Raw genomic sequence first — 16,060 nt, 5'->3', positions numbered from 1 at the left:
CATTCATGCAAATGTCTACACCCTTATTAAGGGTAAGTCATCAGGTTTCCAACCCCGATATCCCTGTTAGTTATTTTTCCTTCCTGGTGGAAACTTCTCAGTCATCACCAGCACCATCTTTAAAGCAAAAATAAACTCTTGATCCAAACTTAGAGTTGAGGATAGTGTTGTGTGTTAAGATGTAATCCTCTGCCTTCCTAAACATCAAAAAGGCTGCATGGTCGGAGTGTATATTGTTCTAGACAACAGTGTTTGCTTGCAGTGTTGCTCGCTTTGTACAGAGCGATGCTTATTCCTGCCTGTTTATGTTAAGTGTGATGTGAAATAAATGCATGGAAAAAAGAGTGGTTTTGAGAACACACCCAGGCTTCCAAGGAACCAAGCATACAACCCTTTTTATTTCCTAATGTTGAAGGAATACACTGTCTGTGACTGGTGTAAGCTGAGTTATGGAATCGAAGACCTCAGATTCAAACTTTACAGGCCTGTCATGGCAAATCGCTGTTTTTGGATGTCTCTCAACCGATTTTGAGAACAAAGTGGAGGGGGGGAAAGCGTGTGAAACTTTACACACGGTGCTTCAACGCTGCCCTTTAACCCGGTTCAAGGCTGAGAGGGGTTTTCAACAGCTCTAAAAAGTGCGGCTGAGATACTAAAGAAAAGAAGTGGGTTGCGAATAACATGCCTAACCCTAAACTTAACCTTTGTACAGATTTATTCCATATTTAATATCCAACAGTTATTTGCTTGCTTAGTCCATCATGACTTCTGAGGTTCGCTCTACAATCCTCATCCTGAACGCTCCATTAATCCAGAAGGTTCCACCTGACTCGTTTTCAATCTCGGGCGTCCGTTCCCATTGCTTCCTGTAGCTGCTGCAGTGAATTCAAAGCTTGAAAAGACCAAAAAGACCCCGTTCCTCAAATAGTGAGGGCTGCAAGTACCCTGGATCATTGTGCCATTCTCATCTTGTTGCTTGTTGCTTCTTCCCGCGGCTGGGAAAGGAGGAAGGGAGGACTGACGAGATGTCCTTGCTCGCTGAAGTGCGACTTCGCTTATTTACGACTTGCCCACCTGACACACATTGCTGAATAAACACCAACTGAAACATTACTGCATGTGTTCTCACACTTACAGTTCAGTGGAAGTCTCCACTGTTCATGTCTTTGCATAACATTGGTTATGATTTATTAGTGCAAATATTAATCTGGCTTAATAAACTGCTTTCTTATTATTATGCCATTTATCAGATTACATTCCTCACATGAAGCTGCTGAAGGACCTCTATGATTAGCTCGGTGTTTATTTGCACCAGGACGATCTTGTATATTTTAGTTAAGACTCTATGCTTTTTTAAATGCTTGAAAGACTGTGCCAGCACGCCAGCTGATTCCACAGATTCCACGTTTTAGCGGTAATGCCGCAGGGCTTGTTATTGCTATGTAATGAGGTCAATGTTGCTTGTGCGGGTCACCAAGAACGAACATTTGGTGACTTTCCAATGTCTACATACCCTTTTGACAAAGTGGTCAGAGTCATCTTTGCTAAACTTCACCCTGAACATGTGGAAATGACAAAGCTATGGACACAAGGAACGATATCAGAGGTCTTTGAGATCTATTTTATACTCAACCTTAGACGCCACTTTACATCCTGAGCAGTAGGTGATGGGATTGCTGGAGTCCATCAGAATATTCTGTGCTGCAGATCATAGCAAATTAAGCTGTGTACAGTAGACAAACTGTATATAACCAAGTGCTTATTCACCTTATGTGAACCTGTCTAAGGTTGGGTGCAGGAACAGTGCTGAGAAATGACTAATGAGAGGCTAATGAGAATTTATTTCCCGTCATGCGCAGCAGATTCCTTAATCCAGTTTATTATCTGTCTGTTCGTGTGAGGGCAAGAGGTAAAACACAGTGATACTCCATCCATCCCTCTAGGAATCTCTGTAGTCCAAATAGGGACCATGGAGGCCAATGGTTGAGGTTGCATTTATTCCCATTTAAACGGTAGGACCTTCGGTCAAGATTCACACACTACAGGCAATTTGTAAACACCAGTTAGCATAATCTGCATGTCTTTGGACTGAGATAGGAAACCGGAGTACCCGGAGGAAACCCTCCAAGCACAGGGAAAACATGCAACCCCCTATGCACAGAGACACCAACTCGGGAACCGCACCACTAAAGCACTGTTCCACCACAGTAATACTAATAATGCGTATAAGGAATTATTTGTCAAGTCAAAGCAAAATAGTTAAGAACAGCAATAAACATATAATAATAATAATAATAATAATAATAATAATAATAATAATAATAAAACTTTATTTGTATAGCACTAACAACAATAAATGCCCCAAAGTGCGTCACATAAATAATAAAATTATATAAAAAGACATACATATCTAAACATCACATCATACACATCTTTAAATCAAACACAAAAATAGCTAGGATTACTTTTATTATACCTGTGCAGAATAGACAATCCACACTTCATGCACAACTTCAACCAATATGTTCATCATATTTCCCTTATTTCCCTACTAGAAATGTTTCTCTATTTTTTTATTTTCTTTGGTTTGTAGTGGATCTAGAGTCCGCTCCAGGAACACCGGGCAGGAGGCAGGAAGACTCTCCTCAGATAGCTTACGACTCCGATCTGGATCTGTCTTTCCTCCGCATCACCTTGGTTCAGCAGATTTGGGCGGACTCCAGTGCAGATTCAGTTAATCAATCTAGACATCTTGTATGGAAAATCTGGGAAAAAAAAGTTTTAGTCCCTTGGGGATATTTTGACAGAGTCATGCACTTGCGCGCACACACACACACACACACACACACACACACACACACACACACACACACACACACACTTACATGTGTAGCCAGTTCACCTACTGAAGGAAAACAATTAATGGTATAATAAGTCTTAATTATGTAAAGAAACATATCGCTATACTCAAAGGGTTTCTTTTTCACACGAAGGATTTAGGACCGGTTTAAAAAGCTCGAACCATTAACCTTCCAAAGACCCCCTGAGGAAATGCTCAGCATTTAGTAACAGTGTGCGAAAAGCAAACTCAAGCCTTATGTGTGATTTACAGCTTAAAGTTGATTTGACAACAATTTGAGAAGAGAGAGCGAGAGATAAAGACAGACAGACGGATGTACAGCAACATAAAGAAAAAGAAAGATCCAGAAAGGAAAGGCGGACAGAAGGGGTGAGAGAAAAAAATACATCAACAGACAGAAGGACAGAGATACAGCAAGGGAGAGCAAGTTACAGAGTGTGGGAGAAAGAGAGATAAAGTATGCAGAGACGTACCACCAGGGAGAGAAATGAAAGAGAGGCAGAAAGAAAGCCAGAGACAGACAGGCATAGAGAAAGAGAGAGAGAGAGAGAAAGAGAGAAGGAGAAATATAGAGTTTTCCTACAGTAAGCGAAAAAAAAAGAGATAGAGAAAACTGGAGAGACAGACATACATACAAAAATAAACAGAGACATAAAGCTAGGACGAGAGGGACAGAGAGACACACAGACCAGAGAGAGAGAGAGAGAGAGATGAAAAGAGACAGACAGACAGAGACATATGCAGAGACATACAGCAAGTAAGACAGAACAAGATCCGTTGTTTGAGACAGGGACAGCCTGCCAAACAAAGTGGCGAAGAGAGACAGAGAGTGAGACAGACAGACAGACAGACAGAGGGAGGGAGGGAGAGAGAGCTGGATGTAAACTGTTACTCCAGTCTCCAGCCAAAACATTTTAATTGGTGATGTTTGTCTGACCGGAGGAGCTGTATAAAGAAAGCAAGGTCCGAAAACACACCCCTCCACTTTCCCCTCCACTCTCTCTCTCTCTCTCTCTGTCTCTCTCTTTTTCTCCTCCTCCTGAATATGTGGGAGTGCTCTCCTGCCCCTCTGCACTCTTTAACACCGTGCTCAGCGCTGAGGCACCACATTGTCCTGGAACCTGCTTGTGACTAAGACAAAGACTCTTGATAAAGACACACACGCATACACTCTCACTCGCTAGCGCGGACACACACACAATGGATGTCAAAGTTGTGGTGATGATGCTTTTCCTCATGGTGATTATGAAGGACTCGGGGACTGAAGGTACGACAGCTGCAAGTTTTTACATGATGATGATGATCTTATTGTTAGATTTATTTAGTTGTTTAACAATTTTGCGCTATTAGTGCTGGATTCGGTGACCATGTGACCAGGATTGGGGACATATGTTTTTGACTTGGCTGGAATCAGGCTTATTCATTTGTTTGCTTGGATTAATTACTTAATTAATTGAATACTTGATTAAAATAATTGATTTCAAGGCTTTTAAGGTCTTACAGAACCTCTGACAAGCTACATGTATGTTAAAAATATATTTCTGCATGGTTTGTCGTAAAGCGTTCTAATGGACTGAAGCAAGATAATGAGCTGTGGTTTATTTATTCTCTGTGTGTGAATGTATGTGTTTATTAGGATTGTAACAGAAGTTTCATGCTGGTATGCATTTTTTCATGCGTGTATGCAATTAGGATTTATTTTTTCAAGAAGTCTGCGAAACTGTGACACATTGTTGGTTTAAGAGAACACTTGGTTAAACAGAGTCTCTGGTGGCTTTGATTTTGTAGGTGTTAAAGTGTTGAATGTGCACCAGGTGGACATTGAGGTTTAGAACCCGAGTCTGCTTCCGTCCTCAACTTGAAGGCACTCAAAGGTAGAGACGCGCTCAAGTGAGGACGGGGCCCGAGAATCTCTGTCCAATTTTATGTTCATGTTCTGTTTCACAAATCTGCAGCAAGTTTAACTAAACTGTTTATGTTTTAACAAAACAAATCAAAACAAAAATCTAATTAAAGGGAAAACTTTACAATTTAAAAATTCCTAAACTACAAATTTAAGGGAGGGAAAAAAACATTTTAAATTTGCATTCCATTATTTTCATCCGTCTTCTTTACTTGATTGAAATTCTTATTATTTTCTACACAGGATCAATTTATAATAACTTAGGTTTATAAAGGTTTTGACTTAATTAGTTCTGATATGTAATTTCAACATATCATGAAATTATTTTGACTTAATTTTTAAAACTCCAAACTCAATGATATTCTCAAATTCATCAAATTCGGCAGAAAATTTGCTTTAAAGTCTGACTTTTCTTATCACTCTTACTTTTAGTGGAAATCAGAACTTGGATTTCCTTAAATTTCAAATTTTAAATAAACAGAATTATTTAAAATGTACATTGTATAAAGTTTGTTAAATGTTAAAATAGTGAAATCTAAGCCTAAAGAAAGAGAACCTAAGTTGACTCTAAGTTGAAAAATGAGTTTAAAAATTTTATAATTTCAAAATAAATAAAGGTTAAATTTATCATAGAATTTCCAATTTTCTCAATGCATCTAACTAAAAAACAACCTTGTAGAAAAAAAAGAAATGAGCAAGAAATAAACTAAGAAGGTGTTTTTTCAAACAGAAATTTTTTATAGCGGTGGTTATAATGTATTGTGAATCGAATATGTAGCATTTATAACACATTACACTGCTAACACTTAGACACAAACAGCACAGTCAGTTACAAACCTACTGTTTGTAGGCCAGACTATTAATGTTTTGTCTGAATGTAAAGATTTATTAATATAATGAGCAAGTTATAAACATGTTGTAACACTCTATAAATTAATTTTCTGATACATTTGTAAAAAAAAAAAGTGCTTTCAGTTCGTTCTGATGATTTTCTCTCAGGGGTCGATATTTGACTTGTGATAAGTGATAATGTATATTAAACAATAATAAAGACTGGCAAGCTAGCTATGAATGAAGAGTCATAGTCATAAAAAGTTGCTGTTCCACGTAGAAGGTCTAGCGTATCCTGCTCAAAAACCATGCAGACTCAGGATCCTCTGAAAAAGACCAGGACAACCTTAAGAATGCACTTCAGCCTGTTAATCAAACACACACACAGACACATTCAGATCCGAGCACACACAATGGTCGAAAGCGCAATGTTCGATTGAGCACGAGGGCCTGGCCTGGCTGAGGAAGACCAGGAAAAGCTTTTCAGACCATCAATCATCAATAAGGCTGATAGAGAGTGGAGAGCACCCTGGGTAACTTTAAGGGCCCTTGACGACGGTAGAGAGTGAGAGTTCCCTTACGTGGGAACGCCGGATCCGAGAGCGACACCTTAATCTCTTTTTAATGATCCGTGCTCGCAGGTGGAACTTGGTGATGCTTTACAGCACTTATTTTTATAATGACTGCAAGGATGGATGGATTTGAGTAGAAAAACCCTCATCACCTGCTTAGTACGTAAGCTTTTGTGTTTAAAAAAAATGCTTTATGGTGAATTTTATAAGTAGGAATTGAAAAGATTCGTAGGAAAAAACATTGATGTAAAAGAATAGGCTGAAAATACAGTATATAACAAGATCTTTGCTTTCTAACAGTTTAATTGTTACATTGTAGAATTGCAATCAGCATATTGTAACATTGTGATATTACATACATTCATAGTGTATTATACATAGTCTATTACAGTCATATTATAGCGTAATATCGACCGTTCAGCCATAACATTAACACATTTACATTGATTATCAATTATATACCAGTAAAATGGTAACAAGATCATCGGCATCAAGGCTCATTTACACCTGTAGGGACCAATGACAACCTTATCCGATCCTAGAAACAAGCAATGCTGCACAATTTGCAGCAAAAAAAAAAATGATGACCACAATAGAAAAGCTCCAGAACACCCAGAGCACCATAACCAGCCAGGCACTTGGCCCAAATTCCCCAGATCGCAATCAGATCAAGTGTACATGGGCGGTGCCGGACAAACAAGTCTGATCTCAGACACCACCACAGGTCTTGTGGAGTCTTGCCCTGAGGTGTTAGAGCTGCCCAGGCGGCACAAGGAGAATTTACACAATACCGGGATGGATGTTCTGCGTTGTAATGTTATGGCACATTGGTGTATGATCGTAGTATAATTGAATGTCTTATGGAAGTAAGATTGGGTTTGCTGGTGTGCAGTCGATACAATATTGTCATGTGACGATTTAGTTCAAATTCTTTTTTTTTCAGATTTTGTTACAATTCTATAAACTTCTAAGCAAAAATAATTCGTTCCTACCATATCCCGGACGATGTTTTGCCTCCTAACGTCTGAATATTTTAGATTGCACCACCTGTAGGATTACAGAATGCAAACATAAATGAATTCAAAATGATTTCAAAAATTTATTCTGGAGTCACTGTGACGCTACTTGAATTCCAACACACAAGAATCGCAATATATCACTCAGTCGGATTTCTCCCCCCATCCCTATTACAATTGATGTATTAAGACTATAAGGGTACGACCAGTGCATTTAGTCATTATGAAGCATTATATTTTTACAACATTACAACCACCATTTTACGATACACTCGTCATCTTATGCAATTACAATAATAGTATTATAACATCACAGTTGTTGTATTATCACCTCATTATAACATTACGATTGTCTTACAGGAACATTACAGTCATGGCGTCATAATGCTACAATTACATTATGATGTCATATATTTATTTATAGAAAATAAATATAAATATAGATATTAGGATCATCATAGCATGTATTATAACTTTACAGTCGTCAAGTGAATGCTTGTAGTCCGAGCATGTTGATTGTCACACTTCAGGTTACTATGATCACTGTACAACCGTTACAATGATAATCAACATGTTATGATGTTATGCTCATGGCAAGCAACGCAACAATTCTTATTTATTTTTTCTAAAAGCATGTTTACGCATTATACAGGTTTTCCTGTCTGAAAGAAAACTTGACTTCATCTCCAAAGTAAATCCCTGGTCTCTTGTTTTGTTTTTTGTTTTTTTCTACAGGGAAACCCATCAGTCTGCTGGAGAGATGCTGGTGCCGCTCGACGCTCAACACCGTGCCGCAGAGGAGCATCCGCGAGATCAAGTTCCTCCACACGCCCCACTGCCCCTTCCAAGTCATGTAGGTCAACACAAATAAATAAATAAATAAATAAATAAATAAATAAATAAATAAATAAATAAATACCTCAAATCTCACCTACACACCGCTGCTTTTAAGGAAAAACCAGAAGGATTGTTTTAATTATGACGGGGTCGGCCGATTTATTGCTTCAGATATCAGCTCAGGACAGTGTTTGAGAACATTTAAGAAAGTTCTAAGGAGACAGATCTCATGTGTCAGTGTGTGTGTGTGTATGTGTTTGAATAAGATCCTTATCAGGAGCTGAGATAAAAGCAAGTGTGAGACTGCGGATTGTGGATTTGTTTTTCCTGGAGGAAATCTTCATTAAGGGTCAAAGTGATTATGTCTGGATTTCTACTGACCTTCCTAAAGCAAAGAGATGTCTCCATTTTTTCTCTCCCTCCGTGGTAATCTCTTTAGTTGCTGACAGTTGGTATCATTTTACTAACCTGGAACGTATTAATGTAAAAGCGGGGGGTTTAAAAAAGAAAAGGAAAAAAGGGGGCCATGGGGGTCACGTCGAGGCGGAAGGTCAGAGCGGGGCAGAATTTTAGCCTTGGAGGGGGGAGGGAGGGGATTTATACACTCACACACACACAAACACACACACAGCCACACAAACACACACACACACACACACATACACACACAAAAGCCAAATAGTGTTTATTTAGGAATTTAGCCTCAAATCTGAAGGATCTGGAGATTTAAAGCCAGATGAAAGACAGACTGCTGTAACACAAACCCACACACACACTCACACTGGAAGCCATGTTTGCTGTTGGTATTAGCCTGCTGTGAGGCACTTACTACCTGCCGTTCCTGTCTCCCTGCGCAGACACGCTGCCGGCTGCCCGAATTAAGCCTGGGAAAGCTTGCATCGAGTCACGGACATGACAGAAATGAAACAAACACGATAACAGACTAAAACTAACAAACACACAGATCCTGTTACACTGGAAGTCGGATTGTGTTAAGTGGGGACTCGCGGGGGGTCGACCATTTGGTCCCAGACCGCAGGAGCGTGTGTGTTTGTGTGTTTGTGTGTGCTTGCGTGTGGGTCGGGCTCAGTGTGGATGTGGTTAATTTGCAAAGCGGTGTGAGCTGCGGCCCCTCTGAGCTGCTAATTCTCAAACATGACCTTTTGGCGCAGAGGTGTGATGTGTGTGTGTGTGTGTGTGTGTGGGAGAGGGGAGTGAGACGGACATGACGGGAGTCAGAAAGGGAGAGAAAGCATATGTTTTGGTTGTGGTGTGTGTGTGTGTTCAACCTGCCAAGCAAGCTGTACTTCCGTTACTAGCACTTGTTCACTGTTGCCTTTCTTACATGACAATTCCAACCAATGAAATGTGGGTGGAGCTAAAATAGCTCCGATCCTTGATTGGTCAAACCTTTATTATTTTCTTTTCTTTTGTACCTCCTCGTGGTTAATCTCAAAAGCCTAGTATGGTTTGGTCTGAGTTTTCACTTATGAGTAAAGAATTGGCACCCTTTGCTCTGATTGGATGTTGGGTCATTAAGTAAAACATTCAGAATTGAAGCATTATTATGCATGCACACACACACACACACACACACACATGGTGAGGATATAACGAGTCCTGGATTCAGAGTCGCAAGATACGCACCATTTGGTGGAAATGTGTTATAACATTACTTAGGGGTGGGGCTTTCAGCATTTATAGCTTCTGATTGGCTAGACACACTGCACATCTTAATTTATCAATTAAGGTTTCTAGGTGATCATTGATGTAGCCTTGGCCCTAAGTGTGTGTGTGTGTGTGTGTGTGTGTGTGTGTGTGTGTTACCCTCCTCCAGCATAAGGTTGTAATAGAGTAGTGAACAGAGCTGAATAGAGCAGCGCCGATCTGATAACGCAGAGGGAGAAACACATACTCTTTCACTCATTCGCTCATTCTTTCCTCTAAACCGAATCCCTCGCTTTAAAGAGACTTACCTGATCTCATTACCAGCGCAAAGCCAAAACCCAACAGCATCAATTACATACCTTACGCTCATTTCAGCCTCTTTATTCCTTTCTCTCTCTGTTTTAAAGAAAAGAAAGCCCGACTACTAAATCGCTCTACCCTTTCTCTGTCTCTCTTTTCTTTCTCAGCCAAATCCACTGCTAAAGAACCGAATCGAGTCCCTTCCTCCCTTTCTCCCTTTCTCCTCTTTTGCCCTTGTTATCACTCTGGTGCGCTCACTCCGATCTTTCTCTCGTTTCCAGAGCCAAGCTGAAGAACAATAGGGAGGTCTGCATCAACCCCAAGACCAAATGGCTGCAGCAGTATCTGAATAATGCCATTAACAAGTAAGTAAGAGCCGCGGCACACAAAGGCTGAATGAAACGAAGCGTTTCTAAAGGACGCAATTACATGGAACAAAAAAAACGCAAAGCATTATGGGTATCCAGCATGTGTTTGAGTTTATCATTTGAACGTTGTTTGTTGGATCATCAACCAACAAATGGTATAGAAAAATTTTACTTATTGTCTTATTCAAAACAACATTATTTTGCGTTAACGGTCATGTGACACAATTCAAGGTGATAACTATAGCATTAGCACAATAGCATAGCACAATTTAATGAAGTAGCAGAATATATCTAAAAACTCAAATCAGAACTATTATATCAGCTAAACTTTTTCTAACTTTTAATCTTCTACCACCACCGTTGAACTTTTGGCCATTCCTCCTATCTGACATTAATGCTACGATTAAGTAAAACATTTAACTCAGATTTTTTTAGGAATTAGGAAAAAAGAAAAACAAAAGAAAATCTGCTTTTATAAGACTAACTATTGGTTTCAATAATATTTTTCTGAAAAGAGTTAAGCTGTAAATTTGTTATAATTGCATCATTTTATTGAAATTGTTTTTTTGTAGCTTAACATTGTGTCAAAGTCGAAATTCTTTAATTTCAAATTTTTATTTTAAAATGCTGCGTTACTAGTAGAAGCGGTGATGCTCTGCGATCCATGTCCTTCCGTGGCTTTTTTTTCTCTGCAACTTTTTTAGAAAACCTGAAGATGTGAACCTTTTAATTGAATTGCGCAAATTAGAAATTTCTTCCAGTTTGAATTTAAAATTTTGCACCCCTGCAATCCAACTACAAATTTTCAGATAGTGGTTTTCAAATTGTGCAAATTAGACAAAGCAAATTAAATATGCGTTAAAACACCTTATATGTATTTATGTTACCTTCATAGCTATTGTACCATCTAAAAGACTGCCTTCTGATTGATTAAACTATAAATGTTTACCCAGATTATTGCTTTAATTGACTTTTTGTTGCTATAATTTACTTTCTTAGTTGAACTCAGTGTTTGCTTTATGTTGAGTCTTAAGCATTGTCCCAGCATAACTTCTAACCGACGTGAACATCTGGTTGGTAAAGTTTGGTTGTTTAAAGGTGTAAAAATACAGACATCTTGGCCTCTGTATAATCTTTTCGGCTGAGTTAACTGCTGTAACGAGCAAGCACTGTGGTATTATGGATCTCCTGCAGAGCGCAGTCAGAGTTGTAAAAGTTTCCCAGCCCGCCATCATCACTCCGAGCAAGTCACATGGAAAATATTTCGAGAGCAAATTGAAACAAAAATATTTTGAAAACGTCCCGCCACCCTCGTGGTACAGTGGCAATCAGACACACACGCACACACACACACACAGAGATACAGCAGATATTGCTTTTCATGTCTACCCTGCAGGGTGTACACACTTCTGCTTCAAACTTACACCTGTCTCTCCATCTCTGTGTATTACAGGATAAAGAAGTCAAGACAGAGCGACAACTAAAGGCGGTGTGGGGGAGTCGTGTGTGTTTTAGACCTCTGCATGATGTGTGCACCTCTCACACACACTTACACATTATACACACACACACGCACACGCATTAACTGTCCCTGTGTGGACCGCTTGCACAAACAGCACTTCGCCTACAAATGCCTTTATTCCAGCACCCAAAGCCAACTGCTCACACACACACAAACACACAACCACACAAACACACGGCACCAATTTGCCATTGTGAGATTTCAGGCTTGCGCAGGTGTGTATGCTGATCTGAACTGAGTGGCTGAATGTGGATAGAATGATTTGTTGTGTTTTTGTATATGCATACACTTTGTGTCTTTTTTTCCTTTTAAAAAAAAAGAAAGCAACAGCAACACTAAGAAGTTGTTGTTTAGTGTTGTAGTGAATTGAGAAGGAAAAGGGAAAGATAGAGAGAAAGAAAGTTGGAATAGGGGTCATAGGTAAAACTATACATTAGGATTAAAAACATGATGTTGAAAGTTTTCTTCATGAGTTATGAGGCTAATGTAGCTAGCATATAGCTAGCAGCTTGTGCCATTATTTGTCTTATCATTTTATCATTTAGTAAATAGACGTCTAGATTATGACACATTAAGAAACACTTTCATCAGACGCAGATAGGGGGTGTGGCTTATAGTTTGTAAGTGGAGCTAGACTGATAGCTAAGCTAGCCTTGTAACTCTAACTAACAACACAAAAGGCATAAGCAGTAAAATAAACACTTTTACCCCTATTTTCCTCATTCAACGGAGCAAATAAGGAAGATGTTTATCAAGGAGGATTTCATGAGGACACTTTCAGTGGCTTTACTAAGATTTTTTATGTCGCCTCTTTAATTGTGAACAGGACGATCTTCCATGCACTGGCACAGCTAGCATATTTTTTGCTAACACTTTCTACAACGCCATATTTTCATTTATACATTATCAGGACGCTTTAGGGTTTGCTAGCAATGTTAATTTTTAATAAAGCCGAATGCTTATAAAGCTCTGATAAGTGAGGATCAAATCACTTGGAAGTGCTGTTAAAGGCGCTAACACGTTAGGAAATGTTAAAAAGTTTTTCCTCATAGAAAACGTCAATATGTCAACTATAACTACTGTCAATAATAACTATTTAGAGTTATTTCCGCGATGTATGTGCATGGAAATGAGGACGATTTTTGTTTGAACTAAACATTCTAATCAATCAGAATCGAACAAATTCTGTATGAAACGTAGGTTAGGTTAAAGGAGGTTTCACTGGTTAGTAAACATGCTTACATAGCATTAATATTACCACACAACAGGCTTTATAGAAAGTGTTAGCATTTTTTTCCATTGTTTTTTTTTTTTTTTTTTTTAAACGGGCAACACTTATCAGGATTTTTTTTTTCAATAATGCAACTTTTAAATCAATGCAATCTCTCTAGGCAGCTGCTAATTTTTATTGTTATTACTTTTAAAAACCTGTGTTTATGAAATATTATAAAGCACATCTCCTTACAGCCAGAGTTTTTTTTTTCTGTTATGTTTGCACGCCTGATCACAATATAGGCTTGTGGTTTGTTGTAAAAGGTTGAATCAGTAAAAAGAGATTAGTTTAAATTGCAAATGGAATAGGGCTGAAATTAAAACAAACAAAAAAATTACACATTTTTTTTTATTGATCCAGCTTTTTACTTGATTGTGTATTGTATTACAGATGCATCACAGTTATGGACAATATGTCACGCATACACCAGATTCTTAACCTTAAGAAGTGTAAATAGAGAGAGAATCAGGTGATATTTTAACGTTTGGCTTCATATTTTGTCAAGATGTTTCAACAATTATGAACATATTTAGTGCCATTTAATAATTTACAAATGTTAGCTCACTTTAAATATGGTTGATTTTCTTGTGAGTAAACCTACAAGTGTTCTTATATGAGTTATGATATAATGTAACTCTTTAGAAAACCTGGAAAAAAATCAAATCAAACATTTTTATCATAACAGCTGTAATCCCTCTGGATAACGAGCAACTCCTACACCCCGGCTTATTAACTATGTAATCATAATAGTATAATAATAACATATGGATATGATTTCCAAGGGAATGAAACATGGGCTTTTTATTAAGCCAATACAATAAGCACTTCACTGCTGTACAATGTCCTTTAATTTTGCAGTGTTCTTTTTTATTATTTTTTTTTTTACTTGTCTATAATGTAAAAAATAGGACTGTTAAACAGTGTTTGCCTGCAGGGAGTAACCCGGAAAATGTAACCCCTGCTTCCGTACAACCCTTTACTAAATTAGTCAGTTTAAGAGGATGTTATTCATGAGCTGTTTCCTAAAACCGTCTTATAAAAAGATTAGAGGACTATCTAACTTAACGACAGATTCAATGTAGCTTGTAATTTAAAAACAAAAAGCAGAAAATGACCTTCTGTTATTTAAAAATTACAAACCCCTCGCATTGAATTACATTTCTATTCATTATATTTAAAATATTTTTTAAATTTTAATTAAAATAAAATTAAGTAAGTAACATGCAATAAAAACACTTTCAGTTTTTTTTGTTATTTACTTTTAGCTAAAAACAGCATCAAATTCAACATGCTTTCCAGAGACTTCCACCTTTGACAAGACCAAAACAAAACAAGATTTAAGACTGACAGAAACGCTTAATTCATGTTTTTATTTCCCAAAAATGAAGATTTTTGTAAAAAGAATTTAAACATTTTATACATTTTATATGAGTACATTTCATATGAATATCTTAAACAAGTTACATTTAAACAAACAAATAAACAAAAAAACCCTGAAAGTCATTATTTATAATAGAGTTTATTTTATCTGATAAACTTTGGCCTCAATCAACAAAGGTAAAAATTCTAAACATGCAAAACTCCATAATAATCACAAAATGGAGGCTAAACATTGAAAATGCATCCTGTCTTTCAGTATTCCAGTAATGCAGCTCACCCTCTGCAGCGAATCAAGGATTTGTTTACATTTCTTTTTACAGTCCTGAAAACTATTAAAAATGTGTGTCATTTGCTTGTCTACTGAAAGTGAAATTGACACAAACTTAGGAACTGTAGTTAAATGCAAACTTTTTTCTGAGCTACTACGTTTTCTAGATAAATGAAGACCAAATCCCCTTCCCCCCTAAAAAAATGTCCACATTTTTCTATGTAAAAAAAAGAAATTAAATAAATTGCATAGATCGAATTAAGGGATACCATGAAAAAATTATTTTCCAAACCTCGAACTTGATTTTACTGAAATATGTACACATATGACTTTTTTTTCCAGGAATTTTATTCAGTTCTATTAATTGAATGTCTGTAAAGGTTCTCACTCACCTGCTAGTTTGAATGTTTAGTTATACTAATATAAAACTAACATGAATTGCATTATGATTAGTGGTAAAATGATGTGATATATTTAAGAATTTCATTTCGCCAGCTAAGACGCCGCAGCCATTTTCACATGCGTTTATGGCTGTGCTGCAAAAAGAAGTGATAAGGTGCTATCGAATGTGAAGTAGACTCTGTGAGGCAGCTCTCTGTATAGGGATCTCCATGTAGGATATTTTTTTTATTATTATATTTCTATATGCTCACTGTTTGTAATAATGAATTGAGATAAATCTATTTAGTCACTTTTTTCAATAAAGTTATTAAAAAAAATTAACTTTAAATGTCTCTTTTTTTGCTTTGATAAAGGTTGGAGGAAGAATATAAAATATATGAAACAATTTTATCGTTACATTGCTAACGTGTTCTATATCTTTCGAAATCTAAACTAATTTACTAAATTTTCCTTTTTTTCTTTTATCATAATTTTTAGATGAGGAAATGGCCAATAAAAGCAACTTTTCTAATTTATACGTACAGCTAAATGAAATTACATGAAATTATTGCAAAAAAAACAAAACAAAAACATCAAAGCAATCAAAACTTCCTGCAAAATTATTTCATATAATTAAGGTCAATTGGATCAATTATAAATAATTTATATAAGAGATAAGAGCATTAACATTTGACCACACAAGTCTCTCATAACAGGAGTTTCTTGGTTTTTGCAGAATTTTATAACAAAAACAAACATTTGTCACTATGTGGTAATTTTAAGTGAATGTTTCACAAATAAAAATTTTTTTCAGTAGGATCTACCTTTTAAGCTGAAAACAAATAGAACATATTTTAGTTTGGTGATAATACTTTTAACAA

General features: G+C 37.1%; 1 protein-coding gene across 1 annotated transcript; it reads left to right on the top strand.

Moving 5' to 3' along the window:
* Positions 1 to 3,933: 3,933 nt before the first annotated feature.
* On the top strand, positions 3,934 to 15,521 carry cxcl12b (chemokine (C-X-C motif) ligand 12b (stromal cell-derived factor 1)). Its single transcript, XM_053492948.1, has 4 exons — positions 3,934 to 4,127; positions 7,918 to 8,035; positions 10,269 to 10,352; positions 11,809 to 15,521. Exons 1-4 carry the CDS (start codon positions 4,061 to 4,063, stop codon positions 11,837 to 11,839), a joined length of 300 nt encoding a protein of 99 aa, XP_053348923.1. The 5' UTR covers positions 3,934 to 4,060; the 3' UTR covers positions 11,840 to 15,521.
* The last annotated feature ends 539 nt before the right edge of the window (positions 15,522 to 16,060 follow it).

This window comes from Clarias gariepinus, chromosome 3 (assembly GCF_024256425.1).
Source record: "Clarias gariepinus isolate MV-2021 ecotype Netherlands chromosome 3, CGAR_prim_01v2, whole genome shotgun sequence".
Taxonomy (NCBI): domain Eukaryota; kingdom Metazoa; phylum Chordata; class Actinopteri; order Siluriformes; family Clariidae; genus Clarias; species Clarias gariepinus.
This window is presented reverse-complemented; position numbering and strand designations above follow the sequence as displayed.

Excerpts from the sequence above, each read along its gene's own strand:
- cxcl12b (XM_053492948.1), top strand. The coding sequence starts at position 4,061 with ATGGATGTCAAAGTTGTGGTGATGATGCTTTTCCTCATGGTGATTATG. Across the intron at positions 4,128-7,917 it reads GAAGGACTCGGGGACTGAAG|GGAAACCCATCAGTCTGCTG; the intron begins GTACGACAGCTG and ends TTTTTTCTACAG. Across the intron at positions 8,036-10,268 it reads CACTGCCCCTTCCAAGTCAT|AGCCAAGCTGAAGAACAATA; the intron begins GTAGGTCAACAC and ends TCTCGTTTCCAG.